This window comes from Rhinichthys klamathensis, unplaced genomic scaffold (genome assembly GCF_029890125.1).
Source record: "Rhinichthys klamathensis goyatoka isolate OS25496 unplaced genomic scaffold, OSU_Roscu_1.1 h1tg000438l_1, whole genome shotgun sequence".
Classification (NCBI taxonomy): domain Eukaryota; kingdom Metazoa; phylum Chordata; class Actinopteri; order Cypriniformes; family Leuciscidae; genus Rhinichthys; species Rhinichthys klamathensis.
Genome location: NW_026606934.1, coordinates 601,611 through 628,462, shown reverse-complemented (window position 1 = coordinate 628,462; position 26,852 = coordinate 601,611). Strand labels below are relative to the sequence as shown.

The window sequence follows — 26,852 nt, the reverse complement described above, 5'->3', positions numbered from 1 at the left end:
ATTTCTTCCAGCTTCATATTTTGATTCTTCCATCATCTCTCCACTCCACTGGAGAAAGTGCTGGTGGTTTTGGTTTTGTGTTCATCGTGTATTTATGTCTTTTCCACGACACAAACCTTGTTGGTTTTGTGAAGCTGCACCAGAATATCCCCACAAGACTTTCGTTATTAAGTGAAAAAGAAAGAAAGAAATGTGAAATTCCCCAACACACAACCAGTTTATTCTGAAAATAAAATTAAAACATTAGTTTAGAAATTATGACTTTTGAGGGGCTTTTCCCAGGGTCAGCATTACTCTGCTCTAGTTATATACTCTATTGTTTTATACTGTACTGTACACTCCTTCTTTCTGTCCTTTCTGGCTAAATATACAATGTAATCAACACTTGCATGACTTTAAAGTCCTTCAATATGCTGTTTTGAGGAACCAGGAGAATCCCAGATCTCTTTTAAAGGATTTCTGGGAAGTGGAACAGTTTACATTATTGTCATTAGTCTCTGGTAATTAATGTGGGATGGCTGAGATCCACGGGGATCTACAGGGAAGCCACATTGGATCATGTTTTCCATTCAGTAAAGAACTAAAACCTTCCAAGTGTTTGGTCTTCACATGAAAAACCCTCAACAACCGGTTAATAGTGGACGTTATAGACCTGTTCAGTCAGTGGTGATTCTTGCATGTTGGTAAAATCAGACGTTAGTCATTCAAGAATCTCTTTTTGGATTGTGTTAATTGTATGTTATTAGGACACTGAAAACCACTAACTTTATTAACTTGACCTTTATGCTGAAAAGGTTAATCCTCCCGCGTTATATTTGTGTGATTTTTCTGTGGCAACAAATTGCCTTTTCCAGACATACACAACCTAAAGTGAATTTGCTAACATTATTTCACCTTCAACCTTAGAGAAGATTGTTTATTCAGAGAGGCGTCTGAACGTCTTGACTTGTAGGAGGTTTGCATGTGGAGATACAGCAGTGGACAAAAGTGATGGAAAATTGACATTTTTACCCTTTATTCAAATATTATTACAAATTTGAACGTCTTGACTTGTAGGAGGTTTGGATGTGGAGATACAGCAGTGGACAAAAGTGATGGAAAATTGACAGTTTTACTCTTTATTCAAATATTATTACAAATTTGAACGTCTTGACCTGTAAGAGGTTTGGATGTGGAGATAGCAGTGGCCAAAAGTGATGGAAAATTGACAGTTTTACTCTTTATTCAAATATTATTACAAATTTGAACGTCTTGACTTGTAGGAGGTTTGGATGTGGAGATACAGCAGTGGACAAAAGTGATGGAAAATTGACAGTTTTACTCTTTATTCAAATATTATTACAAATTTGAACGTCTTGACTTGTAGGAGGTTTGGATGTGGAGATAGCAGTGGCCAAAAGTGATGGAAAATTGACAGTTTTACTCTTTATTCAAATATTATTACAAATTTGAACGTCTTGACCTGTAAGAGGTTTGGATGTGGAGATAGCAGTGGCCAAAAGTGATGGAAAATTGACAGTTTTACTCTTTATTCAAATATTATTACAAATTTGAACGTCTTGACTTGTAGGAGGTTTGGATGTGGAGATACAGCAGTGGACAAAAGTGATGGAAAATTGACAGTTTTACTCTTTATTCAAATATTATTACAAATTTGAACGTCTTGACTTGTAGGAGGTTTGGATGTGGAGATAGCAGTGGCCAAAAGTGATGGAAAATTGACAGTTTTACTCTTTATTCAAATATTATTACAAATTTGAACGTCTTGACCTGTAAGAGGTTTGGATGTGGAGATAGCAGTGGCCAAAAGTGATGGAAAATTGACAGTTTTACTCTTTATTCAAATATTATTACAAATTTGAACGTCTTGACTTGTAGGAGGTTTGGATGTGGAGATACAGCAGTGGACAAAAGTGATGGAAAATTGACAGTTTTACTCTTTATTCAAATATTATTACAAATTTGAACGTCTTGACCTGTAAGAGGTTTGGATGTGGAGATAGCAGTGGCCAAAAGTGATGGAAAATTGACAGTTTTACTCTTTATTCAAATATTATTACAAATTTGAACGTCTTGACCTGTAAGAGGTTTGGATGTGGAGATAGCAGTGGCCAAAAGTGATGGAAAATTGACAGTTTTACTCTTTATTCAAATATTATTACAAATTTGAACGTCTTGACTTGTAGGAGGTTTGGATGTGGAGATACAGCAGTGGACAAAAGTGATGGAAAATTGACATTTGTACTCTTTATTCAAATATTATTACAAATGTGAATGTCTTGACTTGTAGGAGGTTTGGATGTGGAGATACAGCAGTGGACAAAAGTGATGGAAAATTTAAATTTTTACCCTTTATTCAAATATTATTACAAATTTGAACGTCTTGACTTGTAGGAGGTTTGGATGTGGAGATACAGCAGTGGACAAAAGTGATGGAAAATTGACATTTTTACTCTTTATTCAAATATTATTACAAATTTGAACGTCTTGACCTGTAGGAGGTTTGGATGTGGAGATAGCAGTGGACAAAAGTGATGGAAAATTTACATTTTTACTCTTTATTCAAATATTATTACAAATTTGAACGTCTTGACCTGTAGGAGGTTTGCATGTGGAGATAGCAGAGGACAAAAGTGATGGAAAATTGACATTTTTACCATTTATTCAAATATTATTGCAAATTTGTTAAAGCATATTGCATGCACTCTAAAATATGCTGGGTTGTTTCAATCCATGTTTGGGTCAAATATGGACAAACCCAACCGTTGGGTTTAAAAATGTAATTTAAAAATTTTAATCAACGTTTGGGTTCGTCTATATTTGACCCAAACAAGTGTGATTTTTTTAAGAGTGTTGTGCTTGCAATCAATAGTTTTATTTATGATAATGCTATGAAACATGACAATTTTTGGCCAGGCTGTAAATTTATGAGCACCTGCAAAAACAATAGAGAACAAATGAAATATTAAGTTGTAGTCAATGTATGCGTTTTCCTGTCAGCTTTTTGATTTTAAATAATACCTTTAGAGTTTTGTTCATCCCTCATATTTAAAATATTTAAAACTATTAAAAAAAAATCCTCATATTTGGATATTTTAATCAAACTTGCAGGGTCATTAAACACTTTTGGCCACTGCTTTTCCAGTTTCTGAAACCGTCCCGTCCTCCATCCTGAGCCACTGAAGGCAGTCAGACAGACAGTCTTCTCTCTCTCCTCTCAAACAAAAGTCTGTTTGTTTTCCAGGGAAAAGCCACTCTTCTGTTTCTTTCCCTTTCCCAGCACTCTTCTCCCAGTCAAAGCAGTCCTTGCATTCCCCAGTACCCACATACTCAAGTGGACTGTTAAAACCAGATGCTCAGAGACTCTTCAAAGAAACTGGGACTTTATGTGTGTGTAGCTGAAATGTACGTTTCAGAGCAGACACACTGAAGCCCAGACGCGCGTCTCTATCTTTTACTCAGCCTAGGGTGTGTGTTGGGATAAATGCGCTGCTGACATCAGTGAACTTTATTGACTCGTTCCTCATCGCATGCAACAGCGGAGGTGACGTGACCCTGGAGTTGTCAAAACATTTTACGACAAGTTTATTTTATTTCTAGGGCTAAATGTGATGAACTCAGCTGGAATAACATTTCCCTCCTGCTTCTCTGCTGGAGGTGTTTCTGTCAAAACCCTGAAACCTCTGACACTAACATCAGTCCTCTACGCATGAATTATGTCATATTTAAAGTGCGAACAAGCTCATTTTAGTAGAGGTTGATCTTATGCATGGCTTTTGTTTCATTTCCTTCAGCAATTTCCTCTGGTGAAAAACTAATAAAAATTAATGATGAAAGTTACTGTGAAAAATATTAATAAAAATGGGCTTGTGAAGAAGTAATTTAACAGATTTAATTTGCGATATATATATAAGTGGGTCAGTCAATTGGGAAAGAATGTCAAAATTGATGATAATAATAATTGTATTATCATATTTTTTTAAATGTTGTCCAAGCAATAACAGATCTGCCGTTTAATATCAGTCTAATCAAGCCATTATTGAACCTCATTTGTAGGGGTGCAACGGTTCACAAAATTCACGGTTCGGTTCGATACGATACACTTGTGTCACGGTTCGGTACGTTGTGTCCTTGATTTAATTGTTTTAATTATATTTTTTATTAAAACTAACATCATAAAGTAGGATATTTTTTTACTTTGAGCAATGATGGAGCTATACTTGACTTTTCTTAGGAGCTTATAAAACAAAACAGCTCCTTGGACAAAATGAAATGTAATATTGTAGTTATAAACAAAGGTTTATTTTAGTTCAGATTAACATTTGAGGGCAGCGATTGTATTCATAATGTCAAAATAAAACTGACGTAATGTTACTTGAAAGCATTATAGCCTATTCCTGCCAAACTTCCATGGTTACAGTTAGTAGTGTTACTACAGTAAACCCATGGTGAATGCTGCTGATCTGTGGACACTGGATAGTTCATTCATGGCACAATGTTTCTTCCTGGTTTCCACGTCAGCGCTGTTTGATCCGTTAATAACGGAGAAATGTGAATGTTTCTCACTAGATCTCGGAGCGATGTTATTACTTCACTGGCGAACTCAAATGTATTCTTAACTGGATTTGGCTGTGTAGTGACAGTGCTGATGATGAAGATCGGCTCGCGCTGCATTGGTCCAGACTGATAAACGGTCCGTCAACCACACAATAACAAGTGGTTTCGTTCCGCTTACATTACATTTGCCATTTGATGTTGGGCAATGTTGTGGTCACGCCAGCGTCTCTTGGTGTGTTCACACCGAACGCGAATAGAGCGTCAAATACGCGTCTATCGCGTCTAGTTAGACGCTTGAACATTCGCTCGAGTTCAAATTTTTCAACTTGCGCGGAAGACATTCGCGCCAAACGCGTCATCCAATTCGCGTCATTCGCAACGCCCGGCGCGAATGATGCGTCTATTCGCGTCTTTGCATTGACTTTGTATGTAATCTACTCGCGCAAATAATTAAATTCGCGTTCGGTGTGAACACACCATAATGTCTGTTGTCTGATTTCTAGCTGTTTTTAGAGCGTCACTAATTTGAAGTTTGAATGTTATTTCAATTAATTCAAGTTCTATCTCTGAGTCTATTGGTTTTCACCATTATTTAAGTTCATACTTGACATATTTTAATTAAAAACATGTAAAGTTTTTTTTTATAAGCAATAGATTATCAGAGCTGTGCATTGTTGCATTGGTGTATATACAGTAAATGGAAATATCACTCTTCTTTGTGTTTGTTTTGTAAAAAAAAAAAAAGTATATTTTTTATTTACCTAGATTTACTCCATTGCACTTTTTGCTTTAAACTAGTTGGGTCTACTTGTCGAGAATGACTCTTTGCTGAAGACACATTTTCATCATGGCGTATGGTCAGCGTAATCTCATGAATCTTTGAATCAATGTGTGGCTGTTGTCAAACTTCAGCATTGTCTTCAGTGTTGGATGTGTTCTGGGAACTGATGTACTCCGGCACTGTGTTTACTGGTCCTGTGAGTGTATGCTTAACCAAACACACATGCCAACAGGAATTCTGCCGTACAATGGACCTTTGCAAAAGATCATAAACAGCCTGTCAGCCAAGACCGAAAAACTTCCAGATTGATTTCTTGATGTCAACTTGGGACAGAAAGTTTGTGCTTTTCACAGATGTGGTCCGTACAGTATTCATCTGTTGGTTTTATTGATTTATTGAGTCTTTGCTCAGTGCAGAATGTGAGCTCGCATCTCTGTAGTGTTCCTCTCGTGTTTCTCCTAAACCTGGTTCTCCAGCATCTGTGTGTTGTTCTGCTTCGGTCCGCTGGCTCTTTCTGAGCTTCGGCCTGTATTTGCTCATGTTTTTCACTCTTCTCGTCCTCAGGCTTCCTCTGGCTGATGCATATTGTGTCAGTTTGATGCACATTCGTTTAATGAATCGTGTTTGTTCATTTGATTCTCATCTGAAAGACTGACAAGAGGTTTATGGTTCAGTTCCCCACAATCATCCGCTCAGGAATGATTGAGATGTTTATATGCAATGCGGGGTTTCTTTTCTGAGTTGATTTTGAATCTGATTAATCCATCCACTGTTCATTCTATCATTCTATCTATCTGTCCATCATCCATCGTTCTGTCTATCCATCCATCCGTCCGTCCATCCATCCATCCGTCCATCCATTGTTCATTCTATCATTCTATCTATCTGTCCAACATCCATCGTTCTGTCTATCCATCCATCCGTCCGTCCATCCATCCATTGTTCATTCTATCATTCTATCTATCTGTCCATCATCCATCGTTCTGTCTATCCATCCGTCCGTCCGTCCGTCCGTCCGTCCATCCATCCATTGTTCATTCTATCATTCTATCTATCTGTCCATCATCCATCGTTCTGTCTATCCATCCGTCCGTCCGTCCATCCATCCATCCATCCATCCATCCATCCATTGTTCATTCTATCATTCTATCTATCTGTCCTTCATCTATCGTTCTGTCTATCCATCCATCCATTGTTCATTCTATCATTCTATCTATCTGTCCTTCATCCATCGTTCTGTCTATCCATCCATCCATTGTTCATTCTATCATTCTATCTATCTGTCCATCATCCATCGTTCTGTCCATCCATCTGTCTGTCCGTCCGTCCATCCATTGTTCATTCTATCTATCTGTCCATCATCCATCGTTCTGTCCATCCGTCCGTCCATCTATCCATCCATTGTTCATTCTATCATTCTATCTATCTGTCCATCATCTATCGTTCTGTCTATCCATCCGTCCATCCATCCATCCATTGTTCATTCTATCATTCTATCTATCTGTCCATCCATCCGTCCATCCATCCATCCATTGTTCATTCTATCATTCTATCTATCCGTCCAACCATCCGTTCATCCATCCATCCATCCATCCATCCATCCATCCATCCATCCATCCAATCTATCCGTCCATCATCCATCGTTCTGTCTGTCCGTCCGTCCGTCCATCCATCCATTGTTCATTCTATCATTCTATCTATCTGTCCTTCATCCATCGTTCTGTCTATCCATCCATCCATTGTTCATTCTATCATTCTATCTATCTGTCCTTCATCCATCGTTCTGTCTATCCATCCATCCATTGTTCATTCTATCATTCTATCTATCTGTCCTTCATCCATCGTTCTGTCCATCCATCCGTCCGTCCGTCCATCCATCCATTGTTCATTCTATCATTCTATCTATCTGTCCATCATCCATCGTTCTGTCTATCCATCCGTCCATCCATCCGTCCGTCCATCCATCCATTGTTCATTCTATCATTCTATCTATCCATCCATCCATCCATCCATCCATCCGTCCATCATCCATTGTTCTGTCTGTCCGTTCTTCCATCCATCCATCCATCGTATTTATTTATTTGTGCACTATTCAAAATGTTAGATAAAATTGAAAGTCTGTCGAAGGTTCACTGCATTTACACATGTTCTGAGAAGAGTTGTAAGCCCTATTTTATTCCCTCTTCATGTAAATTGCATTTCTAAAAGCACCAGCTGGATTGGAGCAGTTTGCATGATATGAACAAAAGAAGCAAAGCGTCTGTCATTGTTTTCAACTCATGTTTATTGCTGATAGACAATCTCTAACTTGCCTTCACGGGACTTTGGATCAGATTTAAAGTAATTATGGATGAAGCAAAGCTGTAGGTCATGCCCTCCTGAAACAAATGAAGCCTACATTTATGAATAATTTTTATTATGAAAACAAGCATACTTAGAAAGACCCTCTTTGTGTGTCCCACACTAATGACTTGAGTATAATCTTCAATTTAACACATTAGTGCATTCATTGAAATGGTAAAACATATCAGCATTTCCCCTCTTCTTCTCCATTTTAATCTCATGATACTTACAGTATATGTGCCAAACATTATCACAGATAATACGTTTACATTACATAAGATGTTTAGAATTAAAAACAAGTAAATAAATGAAAATGTTTAAGATGTAATCCAAATGTTACAGCACATTTAAAATAGTTTCCTTTTCTTCTAAGAGTGTAAAATGATTCAGTAAAATTTCAGTTTATCCTTCAAAATATACTGTATATACAGGCTGTGAAAATATTTAGTTAAAATGTGATGTAGTGAGAAAAGAAAGCAGAAGAAGGAAGAAGCAGAGAGAGAGAGAGAGAGAGAGAGGGCTGGACTGATGGCTCTCTATCTAAATGTTATTCTCTGCAGTCCTCAAAGAGCACATTGTGCTTTGAATCTGAAAAACATAGGGCCCCTGTTCTCCCTCTCTCTGTCTCTCATCCATCTCTCTCCCTCTTTCTCCACATCCCTCCATTTCCTCCACCCCGCCCTGTTTTCCCTCTCGCGTTTTCATTTCGCCGTCTCTCATCTCCCTCACTTGATAAGGGCTTTGAAAGACATTTCTCTCAATCGCTTTTATTTTCTTGTTTTATTGAATTTTGGCAGCGGTTGGTGTACAATTCAACCCTCTCTGGCCTCTTATATTATTCGTTTGTTGTTCCTCCGTCTGTTTTTCCAACAAGGAATACAGCATTTGATTAGTTAAGCATTTTAAAAAGAATAAAATTCATTACTAATATGAATACATCATGTGCATAATTATGCATATTTTCCCTTCAAAGCAGTGCTAAAAATGTTCTGCAGTTTCCATCTGGGTCTGCTCAGAAGTGTATAAAACCCCCGAAATGTTTGTTCTGTGAGCAAATGCTGTTAATCAGAGTTTGGACTTTATTCAGTTCGGTTTAGCTGGACATGCTTGGCTCGACACCACAGGTGTGTGTTTGTGCATGCCAGTAAAATATGGCACACACTCCAACTTTCTGTCTGGCCGCCTCAAAGACACACCTGCCGTTCTCAAGCTGTGGTTATTACTGCTGTATATGAGCTCGAGGGAAGAAACTGTGAGTTTCTGCATTACACACTGTAAGTTAAAGATAGTTTATGGGAGGAAATAGAATGAATCTGTAGAATCAGCTTTAGGTTTTCACTTTAAAGGGTTAGTTCACCCAAAATGTAAACTCTGTCAGTATTTACTCTCCCTCATGTTGTTCAACCCCGTAAGACTTTCGTTCATCTTCGGAACACAAATTAAGATACCGTAATTCCTCAAATAAAGACCGGTATTCAAATAAACGCCGGGCCTCTGATAGTGGCCGGGGGTGTGGTGGTCAACGCGGACAAATAAAGGCCGGTCTCAAATTAAGGCCGGGGAAAAATTAGTGTACACTCAAAGACAGACGCGCTCAGCGCTTGTCATATATCACAACTATTCAGTGTTTTTAACCACATGTTTATTTTAGGTTTCAGACATTTAAATAGATATGATTTATAGCAAAACAATACATTTATAGTTTGTAAAATACACAATGGTGTCTATGGAAGCAGCAATAACAATCGATTCAAATATATTTGGCGACGTGTTTTATTCATATCAGATACACAGTGTAAGTAACTATAAAGTTTACTCTATTCTTCTCCCAGTTCACCGGCCACTTACTTTCATGTATTTCGGGAGAAACTGAAGAATTCACGCGCTGTAACGTAACAAATCCAACAGACAGGAATCTCTGAACTGCGGTGCCCATCTCACGTTACAGATCAAGATCATTTATAAAGGGTTTTAAACGACAAAACAAACTCACTTACACGGATTTGAGAGTCAGAATAGAAGATAGTTGATGACATGGTAAGCAAGTTTGTTAATATTTAGAAATAAAAGCGCTACATCTGTCATACAGCGCTATTTTGGCTGTGGTGAACACGTGCCAAGCATGACGCGTCACCATGGAAACTTGGCTGGCGGGCGGGCGGGGATCGCGAATTAGAAATAAAGGCCTGCCTCTAATAAAAGCCTGCTTCAAATAAAAGCCGGCTACCATCTGCAGTTCAGGTAAATAAAGGCCCCGGTCTTTATTTGAGGAATTACGGTATTTGTGATTAAATCTGAGAGCTGTCTCACTCCTCCATAGGCTTCTAAGGGATCGAAACTGTCCGGTCCAAAAGTTATTAAAGACATCGTTAAAATAGTCCGAGTGACTACAGCGGCTCAACCTTAAGTTTATCAAGCGACGAGAATACTTTCTGTGCGCAAAAAACAAACAAAAATAACAACTTTATCTTGAGGCCCACAGAGAAGGAAATGAATAGTTGAATAAAGTTGTTATTTTTGTTTGTTTTTTTGCGCACAGAAAGTATTCTCGTCGCTTGATAAACGTAAGATTGAGCCACTGTAGTCACTCGGACTATTTTAACGATGTCTTTAATAACTTTTGGACCGGCCAGTTTCGATCCCTTAGAAGCCTATGGAGGAGTGAGACAGCTCTCAGATTTAATCAAAAATATCTTAATTTGTGTTCTGAAGATGAACGAAAGTCTTACGGGGTTGAACAACATGAGGGAGAGTAATTACTGACAGAGTTTACATTTTGGGGTGAACTATCCCTTTAATGTTCCCTCAAACATTAGTCAATGAGGGTTGCTGAAGTATAAGTTTCAGTTAAAATTAAGTTCTGCATTTGTAAACACACACACACACACACACACACACACACACACACACACACACACACACACACACACACACACACACACACACACACACACACACACACACACACACACACACACACACACACACACTGTTCTGTAATACAGAGAAAAAGAGGATACTGGTTGCTGACATCATCTCAAAACACATACAGTATACCAAACACAAAGCTTTATTAGATATTATTTTCTTCTTGATCTTCACTACATGGATATTAACGCAAATTTGTACTGGCGAGTAGAAGATGGTGATCACAATGTTTGTGCTGGCTTGTCATTTCCCATTAGTTTGCTTCAAAGATGGTATAGCCCAGAGCTTTGCTTGTTCATAATGAAGCAGAGTTACTGTACGGGAAGGCGAGGCCATCAGGAAGACATTTCATATCTAGAAATAAAAGCATTCAAGTACAGCTTCTATCTCAAAGAGTAGAAGAGATAATTACTCAAATAAATACCAACATCTACTAAATCTATGTGTGTGTGTGTGTGTGTGTGTGTGTGTCTTTATCTGCTTCATCCGTGGTTCAGGATCATTGTGTCACGTTCACATCTGTACACTCTTCCACAAGGAAAAACCTTTATTAAAAACTATTTACTCTACTGTGACTTAGATTTTTATCATTTATCTTGTCAGCATTTGCAATAGTTTTAACCATCTTTTTAGAGCATAATCATATGTATGTCACTCCTATATGATCCAGCTGTAATGTGGAGACCGCTTAAAAAGGCAATAACCTAAAAGTTGCAAAATAATAATAATAAATAAATCTGACAAACAATGACTTTCTACATTTGCACACACTTGAATGATTTAATTATCTGTTTAATAATAATAATAATAATAATATATATAAAAGTTTAAAATTCTTGATTATTTTGTATATAACATTTTTTTCTTTTCTTTTTTTGAAAGGTCATTTTAAATTAAATGTCTTTGTTTTTCTGGTAATTATCTCACATTGAGCTCACTACTACTTTTTAATCTTTTGTTAAACTGCTTAAATTATTTAATATTTAATGCTTTATTAATTTTATAATAAATAAATAAATAAATATATACAGTACTGGTCAAAAGTTATGAAACATTACTATTTAAGTCTCTTATGCTCATCAAGCCTGCATTTATTTGATCAAAAAGAAAAAAAACTGTAATATTTTGAATTATTATTATTATTTAAAATAATGATTTTTGAAGGATCATGTGACACTGAAGACTGGAGTAATAGCGGATGAAATTCAGCTTTGATCACAGAAATAAATAATATTTTTTAAAAAGTAATAATATTTCACAATATTGCTGGGTTTTTTTTCTCTGTATTTTTGATCAAATAAATGCAGGCTGGCTTGATGAGCACGAGACTTCTTTCAAACATTAAAAATAGTAATGTTTCATAACTTTTGACCAGTACTGTATATATTTTCAATGAAACACAGCTTTGAACACATGAGCTGATCAAATGTGTAAAAACAGGCAGTTAAGAGTGTGTTGTAAAATGTTTTAGCACACTTTTCCCACAGTGCCTCTGCGAGAGAGAAGCTACTGGGGGTACTGGGGTCAAAGGTCACTGGAAAGCCGTAGTGATTGGTGCAGATGGTTTTGGGGATTTTCCCTCATTTCGCCCAGATCCCCATGCTCTTCCCAACACACAGATGCCCATTCAGGGCAGACCCCCATGATGAGGGGGGGCACCAGAGGCCCTTTGTGCCCAGAGAGGAGCTCTGTGGTCAGACACTGGACCCACTGTCTTCCCTTCTCAATGGAGGCTTCTTCATGCTTTTGCAATAACGTTGGAATGCTTCCCTTTATGTTTTTCTTTTTCTTTTTGGGGTTTGTTTTAATACAGACGTCTGAACCGACACACACTGTATCACAAATCCCACTAATCCCACTTCGTTTTACATTACTTTTAAGCTTGTGTATAAGCTAAGAAAGGGAAGTGTTGGGAATGGCATTGTGCGTTGTGAGATCTCCACCCTGTTTCAGTGCTGAGAGCTTGTGGTTTACTGAAGCCTGTCCTCTGAGGTGAATACACACTCTTCACACACAGAAATAGACCTGCCTCAGAGGAGTGAAATATGCCAGAGGAGAATTCCTGGGGATGGGAAAACATGTTTCTGAAACGCTGAGAAGGGCTGTTGTTTCCACACTGTGTGAACGAGTTCACTTCGCCCTTCTCCAAAACCTTTTTCCTCAGTCTTTCATTATGCCACACCACAACGTCTCCTGTCTCATCCTTTCTTCATTTCCCTTCCTCTTCCATCAAATGGAAATTCACCCCGTTTATTTTCTAAACGCATCTTATAGATGATCTTCTCGTGAACTATTCATTCATGCATGTTTCATTTTTAAATAAAATATTCAACCTCTTAATGTTTAATGAAAATCTGCACTACCAGTCAAAGCGTGCACACTTGACTGAACTTGTATTTCTCATAAAGAAATAAAGGCTTGAATTTGTGGATTTAGTTAATGCTTGCATTTTTTTTTTTTTTTTTTATTATTTTTTATTATATCTCAACAAAACATTTAAGATTTATGAGTTTAAGTTGTGAATTTAATTTTCAAGTCCATGCTTAAAAAGTGAATAAATGGATTATATAAATATAATTTAGTGGCATAAAATCCCCTACAAATACAAAATATTAAATACAAATATTATCAAACTAAATAATAGTAATAAAATAATTTTTTATTTTTATTTTTATTTTTGACCAACACCCAAAAAGTACGAGGGGATATGTGTATATGCATTTAGATCAGCCGTGTCAGTCAGTTTTCTTCAAAAAATCACATTTTGTGTTGCATGGAAGGAATAAAAACATATGAGTTTGGATCAGCATTTTGAATCCATTCTCTTTCTTTCACTTGTCTTCCTCAAAATCTCGAACATTATAGAAAAATGTAAGATTTTTAGAAAAATAAAAATACTCATAAAGGTCAACCTTTGAACTAACCGTCACTGTTGCGTAAGCAGATCATATACGGATTCATATGAATTCATTGCCAAAATGTAAAATAGTTATGAATTGCTATGAGATTGTGTTGGAGGAACAGATAAAAAAGCATTCAACTTGGAAGAAGAGCATTTGGACCAGTTTAATAATACTTGACTGTCCTAGTCCTCATTCAAGTGCATTATGTTGGAAAGCACAGCCAGAATGTTCTGGGTTTGAATCAGCATCCGTTCTGTCGGGTGCGTTCGGTCTCCCTCAAACTCTCCTTCATCATACGGGTGCTGTAAGCCTTTCCGTGACTAGCTGTCATTAATCTGACTTCTCTGGGGCCGAAGCTTGAGCTCGTGCCAGCAGGAGAGATGGAAGAAGGCAGTGAAGGAGTGTTGGGCTGGTGAAGAGGGGAACTCAAAACAGAGCAGCTTTTCTTGCTTCGGTTCCGGGAACTTCCATTACGATGTGGAGAAGTCTAGGCCAACAAACAGAGCTGCTTATCAGACCACCCTCAGAGAAACACACTCCCACTGACTTCACACAACTCTCCAGAGAGAACTTACCGAAGTCATCCTCCAGCGCTGTTGTTGATCTAACACGCGTTTGAGTAAACCCGTTTACATTAACCCGGATATAATCTGGTTATAGGACACAATGTTCTCCTTGTATGTTAATGCATTCTCGTGTTGTTTAGCTCAAATATGATGTTAAGGTCCTTCAATGCTATCTCACGACCAATTCGTACAAGTGAGTAAAAGGTGGTTAATTCGTATGAATTCGTACGATTTGTCTGAACCCCAGTGATGTGTAGGTTTAGAGGCGGGGTCAAGGGTCATTCGTACGAATTCATACGAATTGGGCAACTCGTAAAATATGTTCGATTTAGCAAAAATCGATTTCGTACGATTGAGGTTGTATGAATTTGTACGAATTAGCCACCTCGTAAAATTCGACCGAATCGCCGTGAGATCGGATTGGTTCCTTTCACACTGAATCCGAAATTATTTATTAAAATGCGTTTTTTGTATTCGTCATCTTAAAAATTCAGTGGCTCTGAATTGTCAAAACACCTCTCAAAATACTCGCTGCTGATGCCAAGAAAATCGAACCCGATCTGAATTTTTTTTTATGACAGACGAAAGTTTCGGAGGCAGTGTGTAAACGTGATTGACACAATGTGAGGTCGTATTTATTTTTTAACGTGTGAAAATTTCGGACGAGAATTTCGGACTCGGTGTGCAAGGACTTTTATTGATGTAAATAAAAGCATCTACCAAATGCATACTTAATACATAACTGTAAGTACATTTATGAATCAGAACTTTTGGCTACATTTGCATTTGAAATTGCATGTTTGATGCATGTCATGTGATGCATATTGTAGCTACTGTATACATATGGTCATATTAAGTTAAGTTACTGGTAACAATTTATCTCGATAGTGCAACTAGCAGTCATTATATTATTAGTAATTAGTTATTATTATTAGTAATAACGGTTTTACCGATAACGATAACTAGGTTGGACCATGCTGGCCGATACCTGATTAATCAACTGATTTTTTTTTTTTAAATGATACTGAATGAAATCAAACATAACACATCAAATAGTGCTGAACCATGACAATGTACTGTACTTTTTAAATATAAAAATATTAATACATTAATTATACCTTGATCATTCATGTTAGTTCATAGTGCATTAACTAATGTTAAGAGATGCAACTTTAAAATGTAAAAAAGTATTAGTAAATGTTGAAATGAACAATACTTTTATTAATCTTAGTTAATGTTACAAATAGACTCTTTATATTTAAAAAAAAATTCAAACACACACACCATTGAAATTAGACACATATGCATATTCTATATACACTCACCGGCCACTTTATTAGGTACACCTGTCCAACTGCTCGTTAACACTTAATTTCTAAGCAGCCAATCACATGGCGGCAACTCAGTGCATTTAGGCATGTAGACATGGTCAAGACAATCTCCTGCAGTTCAAACCGAGCATCAGTATGGGGAAGAAAGGTGATTTGAGTGACTTTGAACGTGGCATGATTGTTGGTGCCAGAAGGGCTGGTCTGAGTATTTCAGAAACTGCTAATCTACTGGGATTTTCACGCACAACCATCTCTAGGGTTTACAGAGAATGGTCCGAAAAAGAAAAAACATCCAGTGAGCGGCAGTTCTGTGGGCGGAAATGCCTTGTTGATGCCAGAGGTCAGAGGAGAATGGCCAGACTGGTTCGAGCTGATAGAAGGGCAACAGTGACTGAAATAACCACTCGTTACAACCGAGGTATGCAGCAAAGCATTTATGAAGCCACAACACGCACAACCTTGAGGCGGATGGGCTACAACAGCAGAAGACTCCACCGGGTACCACTCATCTCCACTACAAATAGGAAAAAGAGGCTACAATTTGCAAGAGCTCACCAAAATTGAACAGTTGAAGACTGGAAAAATGTTGCCTGGTCTGATGAGTCTCGATTTCTGTTGAGACATTCAGATGTTAGAGTCAGAATTTGGCGTAAACAGAATGAGAACATGGAACCATCATGCCTTGTTACCACTGTGCAGGCTGGTGGTGGTGGTGTAATGGTGTGGGGGATGTTTTCTTGGCACACTTTAGGCCCCTTAGTGCCAATTGGGCATCGTTTAAATGCCACGGCCTACCTGAGCATTGTTTCTGACCATGTCCATCCCTTTATGGCCACCATGTACCCATCCTCTGATGGCTACTTCCACCATGTCACAAAACTCTAATCATTTCAAATTGGTTTCTTGAACATGACAATGAGTTCACTGTACTAAAATGGCCTCCACAGTCACCAGATCTCAACCCAATAGAGCATCTTTGGGATGTGGTGGAAAGGGAGATTCGCATCATGGATGTGCAGCCGACAAATCTGCGGCAACTGTGTGATGCCATCATGTCAATATGGACCAAACTCCCTGAGGAATGCTTCCAGCACCTTGTTGAATCTATGCCACGAAGAATTGAGGCAGTTCTGAAGGCAAAAGGGGGTCCAACCCGTTACTAGCATGGGGTACCTAATAAAGTGGCCGGTGAGTGTATATACTATCACACTTTATTTGATTCTATTTTAGAACACTTGACGGTTAGCCAATAAAAATACAAAATACCGGTATGTAAAACAGTGACGATAAAAGAAAACACTGAAATCGAATGCTTTTGTTTCTGTCGTCTGCATGATAACACAGTGTGCTTTCTCATGTCTCTAGCTTTAAATATGCAACTTCGATACATAACTAATGCATAAAAGTGACCAGCTGGATATAAAGTAATGCAAACAGAGGGTAACAATTGTGTTTTTGTCACATTGTTTTAACCGCTCGAGTTACTAATGTTAGTGCCCTCTCAACCTCGACCGCAAACACACCGCTGTTCTCCACTAATGTGTCATCTAGTCAACAAATTAATTACTTTAAAATGATATGAAAGCATGTACTGTAGTGTAAATCTGCATCTGAAGTGTCCCGCTCTCAGCCTCACGTGTCAAAACAAACTCCACGAGTGTCAGTGATGGGTTTCGCCTCTAGAGGGCGCTCTCGTACTTTAATGACAGAAGACTCTTCTCAGCCGCTCCAGTAACAGACCAACCCGGAAAAACTATCGCTATGGATTTTTTTCCAATAACCGATTATTCCAGCATTCAGTTATCAGTGCCGATTAATTAGCAAAACCGATCAATCTGCATCGATAATCCGTCTGCACAAAGGATTAGTTCACTTCACAATGATAATTCTGTCATAATTTACTCACCCTCAAGTTGTTTCCAACCTGTATGAATTTCTTTCTTCTGCTGAACACAAAAGAAGATATTTTGAAGAATGTCGGTAACCGGACAGTTGATGGACCCCATTGACTTCCATAGTATATATATATTTTTTCTACTAGGGAAGTCAATGGGGTCCATCAGATGTTTAGTTACCGACATTCTTCAAAATATCTTCTTTTGTGTTCAGCAGAAGAAAGAAACTCATACAGGTTGGAAACAACTTGAGGTAAACAACTAACACTTTAGTTGATATAAGTAACTTTGCAACTACATGTCAACTTATTCTACTACCCTTGAACCCTTACAACTAACCCTAATCTACTAATAGCTAGAGTTAGCTGACAAGTTTTTACATTTTACACATGTGCAGTAAGATGATTTAAGCATTCTGATATTTAATTTTGGAAAACACTAGTGTGGACAAAGAGTATTTTGAAATGAAAACCGCATTTTCAAATGTATTAATTTGAAGCCTTAAAGGCTCGTCTCACGGGTTTGCGAGAAAGTTTCTTAAAGGATTATCCAAACACAACAGTGTGATTCCAGATGTAGTTCATGCCCCATCCATAACCCGTTTTTTCTGGAGTTCTTGTGGTACGGCACACCCAAATGTTGCACTTCAGAAAGCCTTGATCTGACTGAGGCGGAGAGCTTTAGTCAACAGTCGAGTCTCAGCCCTGGCACACTCTCCGCTGTGAAACTCTCGCTGAGATAATGTGTGAAGTTAAGAGAGCTGAGAAGTTACAGAGTGTCAGAACCACTTGGAACAGTTTGCTGCAATGCAACACCAGATCGGTTGAGAACTGATGTAGTGATAATGTCTGTTTCTTTCAGAAATCTGGCTATTGGCATTGGCATTCAGAATTTCCCAGAAGGCCTTGCAGTGAGTCTCCCATTGCGCGGTTCTGGGGTGTCCACATGGAGATCCTTTTGGTGAGTCAAGACAAATACACGTTCACATCCAGAACCCAGTGAGATGCCTACCGTTACCTGGACACCAGGCATACATGATTATAATGCAAAGGCTGCTCCAAACTATTTAGACACCTTCAGTTGGACCAACATTTGCAGAATAGGCCATACCAGAATGCAAACGCCAAACTCACACTTATCGGACAAACAGCAAAAAAAAAAGTTTTATTTGAAAAAGGCCAAACTCACACTTATCGTCTAAACAGAATTACATTATTTCAAAAATATATATTAAAAAGGCTAAACTGACACTTATCAATCAAACAGAAGAAAAAAAAGAAAATTAAAACTAAAAAAGGCCAAACTAACTCTTATCGGCCAAAAAAAAAAAAAGTAATAAATAAATAAAAAGGCGAAACTGACACTTATCGGCCAAACAGAAAATAATAATAATAATTATAAAAGGCCAAACTGATACTTATTGGCCAAACAGAGAAGAAAGAAAAAAAAAACAAGGAAAGAAAATAACATAAAAAAGGCTAAACTGACACTTATCGGCCAATAAGTGGCCAAATGGCCAAACAGAAAAAAAAAAAAAAAAAAAATTTAAATTAAAAAAGGGCAAACTGACACTTATTGGCCAAACAGAACAAAATAAAAAAAATGATAACAAGGCCAGACTGGCACTTATCTATGTAAGCTTGTTTCCGACACTGATTAAAATAAATAAATAAATAATTGCAACTTTTTATCTCACAATTGCGAGATATGAAGTCAGAATTGCGAGATATGAAGTCAGAATTGTGAGATATAAAGTCGCAATTATGAGAAATAAAGTCGCAATTGCGAGAAAAAAATACAGAATTGAGACTTTTTATCTCACAATTCTGACTTTATAACATAATTTCGAGTTTATATCTCGAAATTCTGAGATCTTTTCTCAGAATTGTGAGATATAAACTTGCAATTGAGAGTTAATTCTAAGGAAAAAAATAATATTTTTTTCCCCTCAGAATAGTTTATATCTCACAATTCTGACTTTATATCACGCAATTGCGACTTTGTCACGCAATTCTGACTTTATATCCTGCAATTGCAACTTTATATCAATCAATTCTGACTTTATATCTCGCAATTCTGACTTTATATCACGCAATTGCAACTTTATATCAATCAATTCTGACTTTATATCTCGCAATTCTGACTTTATATCAATCAATTCTGACTTTATATCACGCAATTGCAACTTTATATCAATCAATTCTGACTTTATATCTCGCAATTCTGACTTTATATCAATCAATTCTGACTTTATATCAATCAATTCTGACTTTATATCTCGCAATTCTGACTTTATATCAATCAATTCTAACTTTATATCTCGCAATTCTGACTTTATATCAATCAATTCTGACTTTATATCACGCAATTCTGACTTTATATAAATCAATTCTGACTTTATATCTCGCAATTCTGACTTTATATCAATCAATTCTGACTTTATATCTCGCAATTCTGACTTTATATCAATCAATTCTGACTTTATATCTCGCAATTCTGACTTTATATCAATCAATTCTGACTTTATATAAATCAATTCTGACTTTATATCTCGCAATTCTGACTTTATATCAATCAATTCTGACTTTATATCAATCAATTCTGACTTTATATCACGCAATTCTGACTTTATATCAATCAATTCTAACTTTATATCTCGCAATTCTGACTTTATATCAATCAATTCTGACTTTATATCTCGCAATTCTGACTTTATATCAATCAATTCTGACTTTATATCTCGCAATTCTGACTTTATATCAATCAATTCTGACTTTATATAAATCAATTCTGACTTTATATCTCGCAATTCTGACTTTATATCAATCAATTCTGACTTTATATCTCGCAATTCTGACTTTATATCTCGCAATTCTGACTTTATAACATGCAATTGCAACTTTATATCAATCAATTCTGACTTTATATCTCGCAATTGTGAGAAAAAAGTCAGAATTGTGAGATAAAAAGTCACAATTACGCAATTACCTTACCTTCTTATTTTTCATTCTGTGGCGGAAACAAGCTTCCATACTTATCAGCCAAACTTAAAAATAATTTAAAAAAAACTCCCAATGTCAGCCAATATATCTGAATTGGCGATATGTTGGTTGGCCGCTAGTTAGGATGCTGTCTAGAAGGAAGCTGCAGCTCTCTTAGTTTTGACACAATGCCACAATCACAAACATTTCTTAAGGTCTGATAGTCTTAAAGTATTCCTAACACGTCCTCAGCCCTCTCTGATCTCTGAGATTGAGTCGGTGAGCAGTGTAACGGGCCGGTCTGTGTCTCAGGTACGGACAGCTGAGTGGGATGGTGGAGCCTCTGGCGGGGTTGTTAGGGGCCGTTGCCGTGGTGATGGCGGAGCCGTTGCTACCCTACGCTCTCGCCTTCGCTGCAGGAGCCATGGTGTATGTGGTGGTGGATGACATCATTCCTGAAGCTCAAGTCAGGTAAAAGTTTTACCACGGTAAAAGTGTTTACTGGAAGAGAAGGTCTGCAGATGTTCATACGAAAAAAAAAACGGCCTCTAAAAAAAGCCTTAAAGGCGCACTGTGTGATTTTTAGCGGTATCTAGTGGTGAGCTTGTGAATTGCACCCAACAGAAGTTACGGTGGCCGACAGGAAGTGATGTCGTCGTCTGAGACAGCAGAGAGTAGCGTTAAGCAATAAAGAAGCGTTAAGCTTCTTTACAAAGATAAATTAAGAAATTAGGTTTACTTGATTATTCAGTAAAACAATGTTATTGCGAATATTATTGTTACGTGTTCATCATTGTGTCAGTGTTTATTCGCTGACTTTAGCAGCTTCTTTACACAAAGAACACGAAACGCGTTTGTCCCTTTAGGGCCACCGTAGAAACATGTCGATGTAAGGAGACCCACGGTGTGTGTGTGTGTACTGTAGATAGAAATGGCTCTTTCTAAGGTGATAAATACATAGCGGTTCATTATGTAAGGTCTTTATACACCACTGAAAACATAGTTATGTATATGATATTGCATTTCATCCTCCTAAATATTACACAGTGCTCCTTTAAAGAGGCTTGGATATCAGTGGACATTTGCCATTTTTTATTATTGACATTGACTTTTTCTATTTAGCCAATATGATTCTGAAGCGGGACTTTTATTTTGATAGCTCTGACACAGACTTACTGAATGCCCTTTTTTGTTTATAATCTACTTTTTCTTTTCTTTTTTTGTGAAAAAATAATACAGTATGTTTACATATATATATATATTATGTAATTATAATTGTGTGTGTGTGTGTGTGTGTATTTCTCTTACAGTGGGAACGGTAAGCTGGCCTCGTGGACGTCCATTCTTGGCTTCGTCGTGATGATGTCATTGGACGTGGGTCTTGGCTGAGCCTTTTCATTGGTCGAAACTTTGAATGTCACCCGACTGCACTGAAGTAAAGTGACCAAAGCAGCCTTTTTCTGGAGTTTACTGTAGGTTTACTATTCAATGGAATATTTTTCTACGTATTTTATGTAATTTTTATTTGTTTTATGAATGACTCGCGGACCACATTTGTTTAGACGGCAAAAAAACTTTAATTGCAAAAACTTGAATAATGATTAAAACTTGAATGAATGACTTAAGGGGTTGTTCAGGTGTGTGTGTGTGTGTGTGTATTTCTGTGTACATGAGAGCTTGCCATCATTAATATATGGACCGTAAGTTCTCAGTATCGATGTGCACTCATTTGAACGAAAAGCAATGATAACTCTGTTCATAACCTTCTTGAGTAATGCATTGTTTTTTTAGCTAGTCTTTTCAGTCAGCCAGTCACTTTCAAGTTATGAAATTAAATAAGGGTTTTATTTTACGGCATTTTCTTTTCAATTGCTGATAATTACACATTATATGCAACACAAGTAAGGTAATATGCAACACGTGTGAATGAATATGTAAAATAATTACACTGTACAACCTGTTTATTTTTTTTTCATTTGTTCTACACTGTGAAATACAGTGAATATTTTCATTTGATTGCTTAAATAAGGAGAAAAGAGTAATAAACTGATTGTCTAATTCCCCTTTTTCCTGTTGTTTTGTTCACTTTCTTGCACATATTATAGTTTGCATCTATCATGTCATTTTAATGTCATGAGATTTAATGTATTTAATGTAATGTCAGCCCTATTGAGCTGGTTCCTTCTGTTTATATTATATACAGGTGAAACTCGAAAAATTAGTTTATTTATTTCAGTAATTCAACTTAAAAGGTGAAACTAATATATTATATAGACTCATTACATGCAAAGTGAGATATTTCAAGCCTTTATTTGTTATAATGTTGATGATTATCGCTTACAGCTTATGAAAACCCCAAATTCAAAATTAGAATATTGTGAAAAGGTTTTCATAAGCTGTAATCCATAATCATCAACATTATAACAAACAAAGGCTTGAAATATCTCACTTTGCATGTAATGAGTCTATATAATATATTAGTTTCACCTTTTAAGTTAAGTTACTGAAATAAATGAACTTTTGCACGATATTCTAATGTTTCGAGTTTCACCTGTATATGCGCACATGGTTTTTAATCATCTTTCATAAAAGGCCGAACTAAAAGCTCTAAAAAGAGTAATAGCTGCATTTAGGATAAACTCTTATCGAACATACATTTTTAAATGCATGGATTGCACGGTTTTGACTGTATCTAACATCTAAATTTAATAATTTAAACTTAATAATTTTACCCTGTTACACAAGAAAAAAACCCACAAATATTATTTATTTAATTTACGGGCAATATAAATTCATTAGCAACCAATAAACCAATATTTTCTCCCAAACTATCCTCTAATGATGATTTCTTTTTAAATATAAGTTTATAAGTATAAGTCTTTATTTTTATATGAATTGCTATAAAATGCTAGATGAAATCACACAAATCTGTCCCAAAAGTTTGTAAAAATTGCAGTCTCCATAGAAAATAAAAACTGCACACATAATTTGTCGTTTTAACCGCTGAGGATGACATCTCAACATGTTCTGGTTGCTATTTACTCCAGACCCAGTTTTCATATTCGTGGAAAGTGGCGATGAAAAAGGAAGTGTTTTAGTCAAAACAGCATATTAACTATGAAGAGCATCTGGAGGAAAGCCAATGTTTTCCTCTTGAAGTTCAAGCGGTTACTCTTGTGGTTTCCTCTTGCAAAGTGGTCCATCCACAACATGAGTGTGTTTATGCAAAGTCTGTTTCGTGGCGTATGTTTTATAATGCACATTTACTTCTTAATCCGTCACATTGTTGGATTATTCTATAGGGCAGGCGAATAAATCGAATGTCAGACTCCACCTGGAGACGCTTGTCCTCCTCGTAAGCTTCTTACACAGCTCATTGCATATATATATGGCTCAGGCATTGAATTGTGGCAGCAATCTAGAAAGCTTGTTCTGTTTGGCGTGAACTGCAATGGATTTGATTCCAGCCGCAGATGAGACTACACTTTTAGATTAAGCCTAAGCTCGCAATCAATACTTCATCACATTAGAAGCCTTAGTTCAAATATTTGATTGTTGAATAGGAGTGAGAGCGACTGACCGACCTTCATCTGTCTTTAGTTGAATCAATAGACCTCTGTTTTGAATCTTAACTCACGTGAACTTAGTTGGAGCTGGTTATTGTATTTAACGAAACTGACTCTGTCCGGAAAGTTAAATCAGATATTATTAATAAAGAGGACCTATTATGCAAAGACTTGCTTTTAGGCTGTACTAAAACAGGGTTTCATGCTTTATTTCCCCATATTCTCTATTGTTGCAGCTCCTCTCTTCCCAGTCTGTCAGGAACGCTCTGGAGTGTGTTTCCCGTACAGCGCCGTAGCGTAACACACTGCTTCACTACAATAGTACGATGCATCGTTGAAGAAAGCAAAATAGCTAGTCACGACTGTTTCCCGAAACCGTAATGTCGCAAAGTGGTCGTTCAACCACGTTGGTTAATGATGTCAATAACTTTTCTTTTAATTAATCTTTTTGAGATCGAATTAATGCTAGATATTTTGCTATAAATTACAGACATGGCATCTGAGGAATATTTCTCATTTTTTTTCCAGTTATTTTGCTTTATTTCCAGACTCAATCATAGACTCGTTCTTATCACGTTCGCACATGCGCAGTCTTAAATTACGCTTTAAATCTCTTGACAAACTAGGACGTAAATTACTTGGTATGTATTCTAAATAAAAGACACAGGTTGTACTGAATGTCAGCTTGCTAATTTTGTTCAAGATCAGGATTTATTGAGTCATGAAGACTAGAAACTGCTTCTAACCACAGGTTGAGATCTGTCGTTACAAACACACAAGTTTGCGATGCTGTTTGCGAATGTTCGTTATAACGATGGTTTCGTGAAAAACTCGTTGAACTGCTGACAATGGAACTTGCGACCATAGTTGGCTAATGATGCTTTCGGGAAACGCACCCTATGAAGCCCCTCCTTCTGAAAAGCACACTGTGCTCTGATTGGTCGAGCGCTTCGAGTGTGTTTGGGAAATGTCCCGCCCCTTTCCATAACGGCCAGTTTAACACACTACTAACTAACTCAACCAGGCCCCGCCCCTTTATTCTGCATATGAATTATTTAAATGAGGAATATTGTGACGTGTTCATTCAAGAAAACTCAAGATGGAGGCGTTTCAGGGAGTTCAGAAACACTGACACTGATATAGAGAAGAACTGTTTGACTTTGAAACTTTGCAAGCTTTTTCACGCTCAAACAGCAACATTACACACTGAAGAAAGATGAACATGTAAAAACACAGGTAACGCTTCCTTTTACAGTCCTGTTACCCATGTACTTACTTTGTACTTATTATAATGATTATAATTACTGGGTAATAACTAGGTACTAACCCTGAACCTACCCCTAACCCATGTACTTACCTTATATTAGCCAGTACTTTGTAAGTACACTGTGAGTACTGTACTGTAAAAGGAAGCATTACCAAAACGCATAACCCTCTAAAATGGACCAGTGACTGAGTTTGTCATGTAAATGAGACCACTTACTGCAGTAAAGCTCTGTTTTGAGTAAACGACACACATCATAACCCTGACCTAAATAATGAAGAAAGAGGCCTTTTCTTGTGTTTTTCACATAACCTGGAAAAGTTCGCTGGATAACTTCAGTCACGTGATCTGTGCCACTGAAGTGGTTTGGTATGGCATGTGTGAAGGAATGTGTTGGGGTTAAACAGAGAGACTGCTCACAATGTCTTTGTGTTTCAGAGTCTGACTCCCGGTCACGCAGTAATGCAACTTGGACAAGCTCACAACCCCGAAGTATGTGTGTGTGGGAGAGCGTGCATTATTCAATACATCTTCCCTCTAGACCTCATCTGCACTAGAACTCATATTTATTTCAATATAAAGGGTTATAAAGGAAATAATTCTAGCAAAACAGAATATCTGAATATATAATAAATCCCAAATATGCAGTTATTATGAATATACTGAATAGTTCACATGGACATTTGACATCAACAGTCTTAGAAGAAAAGCTTCTCGAAAGGGAAAGGGTTCCGGCGGACACTTTATGGGTTCCAATCATGGCATCATTTTATGGATTTAGCTTTAATTCATTGTTTTTAAAATATTTTTTTTTCTCTTTTAATTACATTTTATGAATTAAACGGCTCATAAATACTTCATCACAAGAAAAAAAAAGAAAAGAAAAAATAATAACTCATAAAACAAAAGTATAATGCAATAATTGGATATTTTTAGGGTTCTTTAAATTTGAGTCAAGAATAGGGTTTAAATATAGAAATTATTGAACCTTTTGGGTTCAAATATATATATTTGTATAAGGGAAATTGGATGGTTTTATATGCTGTAATCACAATTTTGTTTTCTTTTTAGTTATACTATTAATTTTAATGGTCCTGCAGCATAAACATTCATTTTAAATTAAATTAATTGTAGGGTCCAATTCTCACTATTAACTAGTTGTTTATTAGCATGCATATTATATTGGCTGTTTATTAGTACTTCTAAAGCACATATTAATCCCTTATTCTGCATGATCATATTCTACATCCCTTAATACCTAAACTTAACAACTTACTGTTAATAAGCAGTAATTAGGAGTTTATTGAGGCAAACGTCATTAATACAATAGTTAATAGTGAGAATTGGACCCAAAACTAAAGTGTGACCAAATTAATTTGTTCAATTTTTTTGTAGTCTCTCAATTAATATGAATTGGTCAAAACTGCCATACATCAAACCTACGAGTCAGATTTATTAAATGAGTTCATTGCACTTAATAGACAAAGTTACATGAACTCAATAACTGATTAAAAGCAGAACTCTAGTTTTTCTCAGATTTCTAGTTCCCAGCATGCTTTGCTTGAAGGAAATGAAATTTTATTTTATGTGTTTTTGCTATAGCAGATTAAAAAAAAATGAGGGTAGAGTTAATGTTTTTAAATTTAATGGTTTTAATCAATACAGTTAAGTTTCATTCAGCAACATAAAATAATTGAGTGGAGTTTAACTGCATTTTAAGAAATATTCTTTTAATGA

The 26,852-nt window shown here is 36.7% G+C and overlaps 1 protein-coding gene across 1 annotated transcript in view; it reads left to right on the top strand.

The window, feature by feature from the left end:
• LOC130071350 (zinc transporter ZIP11) overlaps positions 1-22,347 on the top strand; it is a 178,440-nt gene extending 156,093 nt beyond the window's left edge. The window contains exons 8-10 of the mRNA XM_056236092.1: positions 18,166-18,264; positions 20,598-20,756; positions 21,596-22,347. Coding sequence (XP_056092067.1) covers positions 18,166-18,264; positions 20,598-20,756; positions 21,596-21,674 — 337 coding nt within the window. The 3' untranslated portion in view covers positions 21,675-22,347. The remainder of the gene's footprint in view (positions 1-18,165; positions 18,265-20,597; positions 20,757-21,595) is intronic.
• The last annotated feature ends 4,505 nt before the right edge of the window (positions 22,348-26,852 follow it).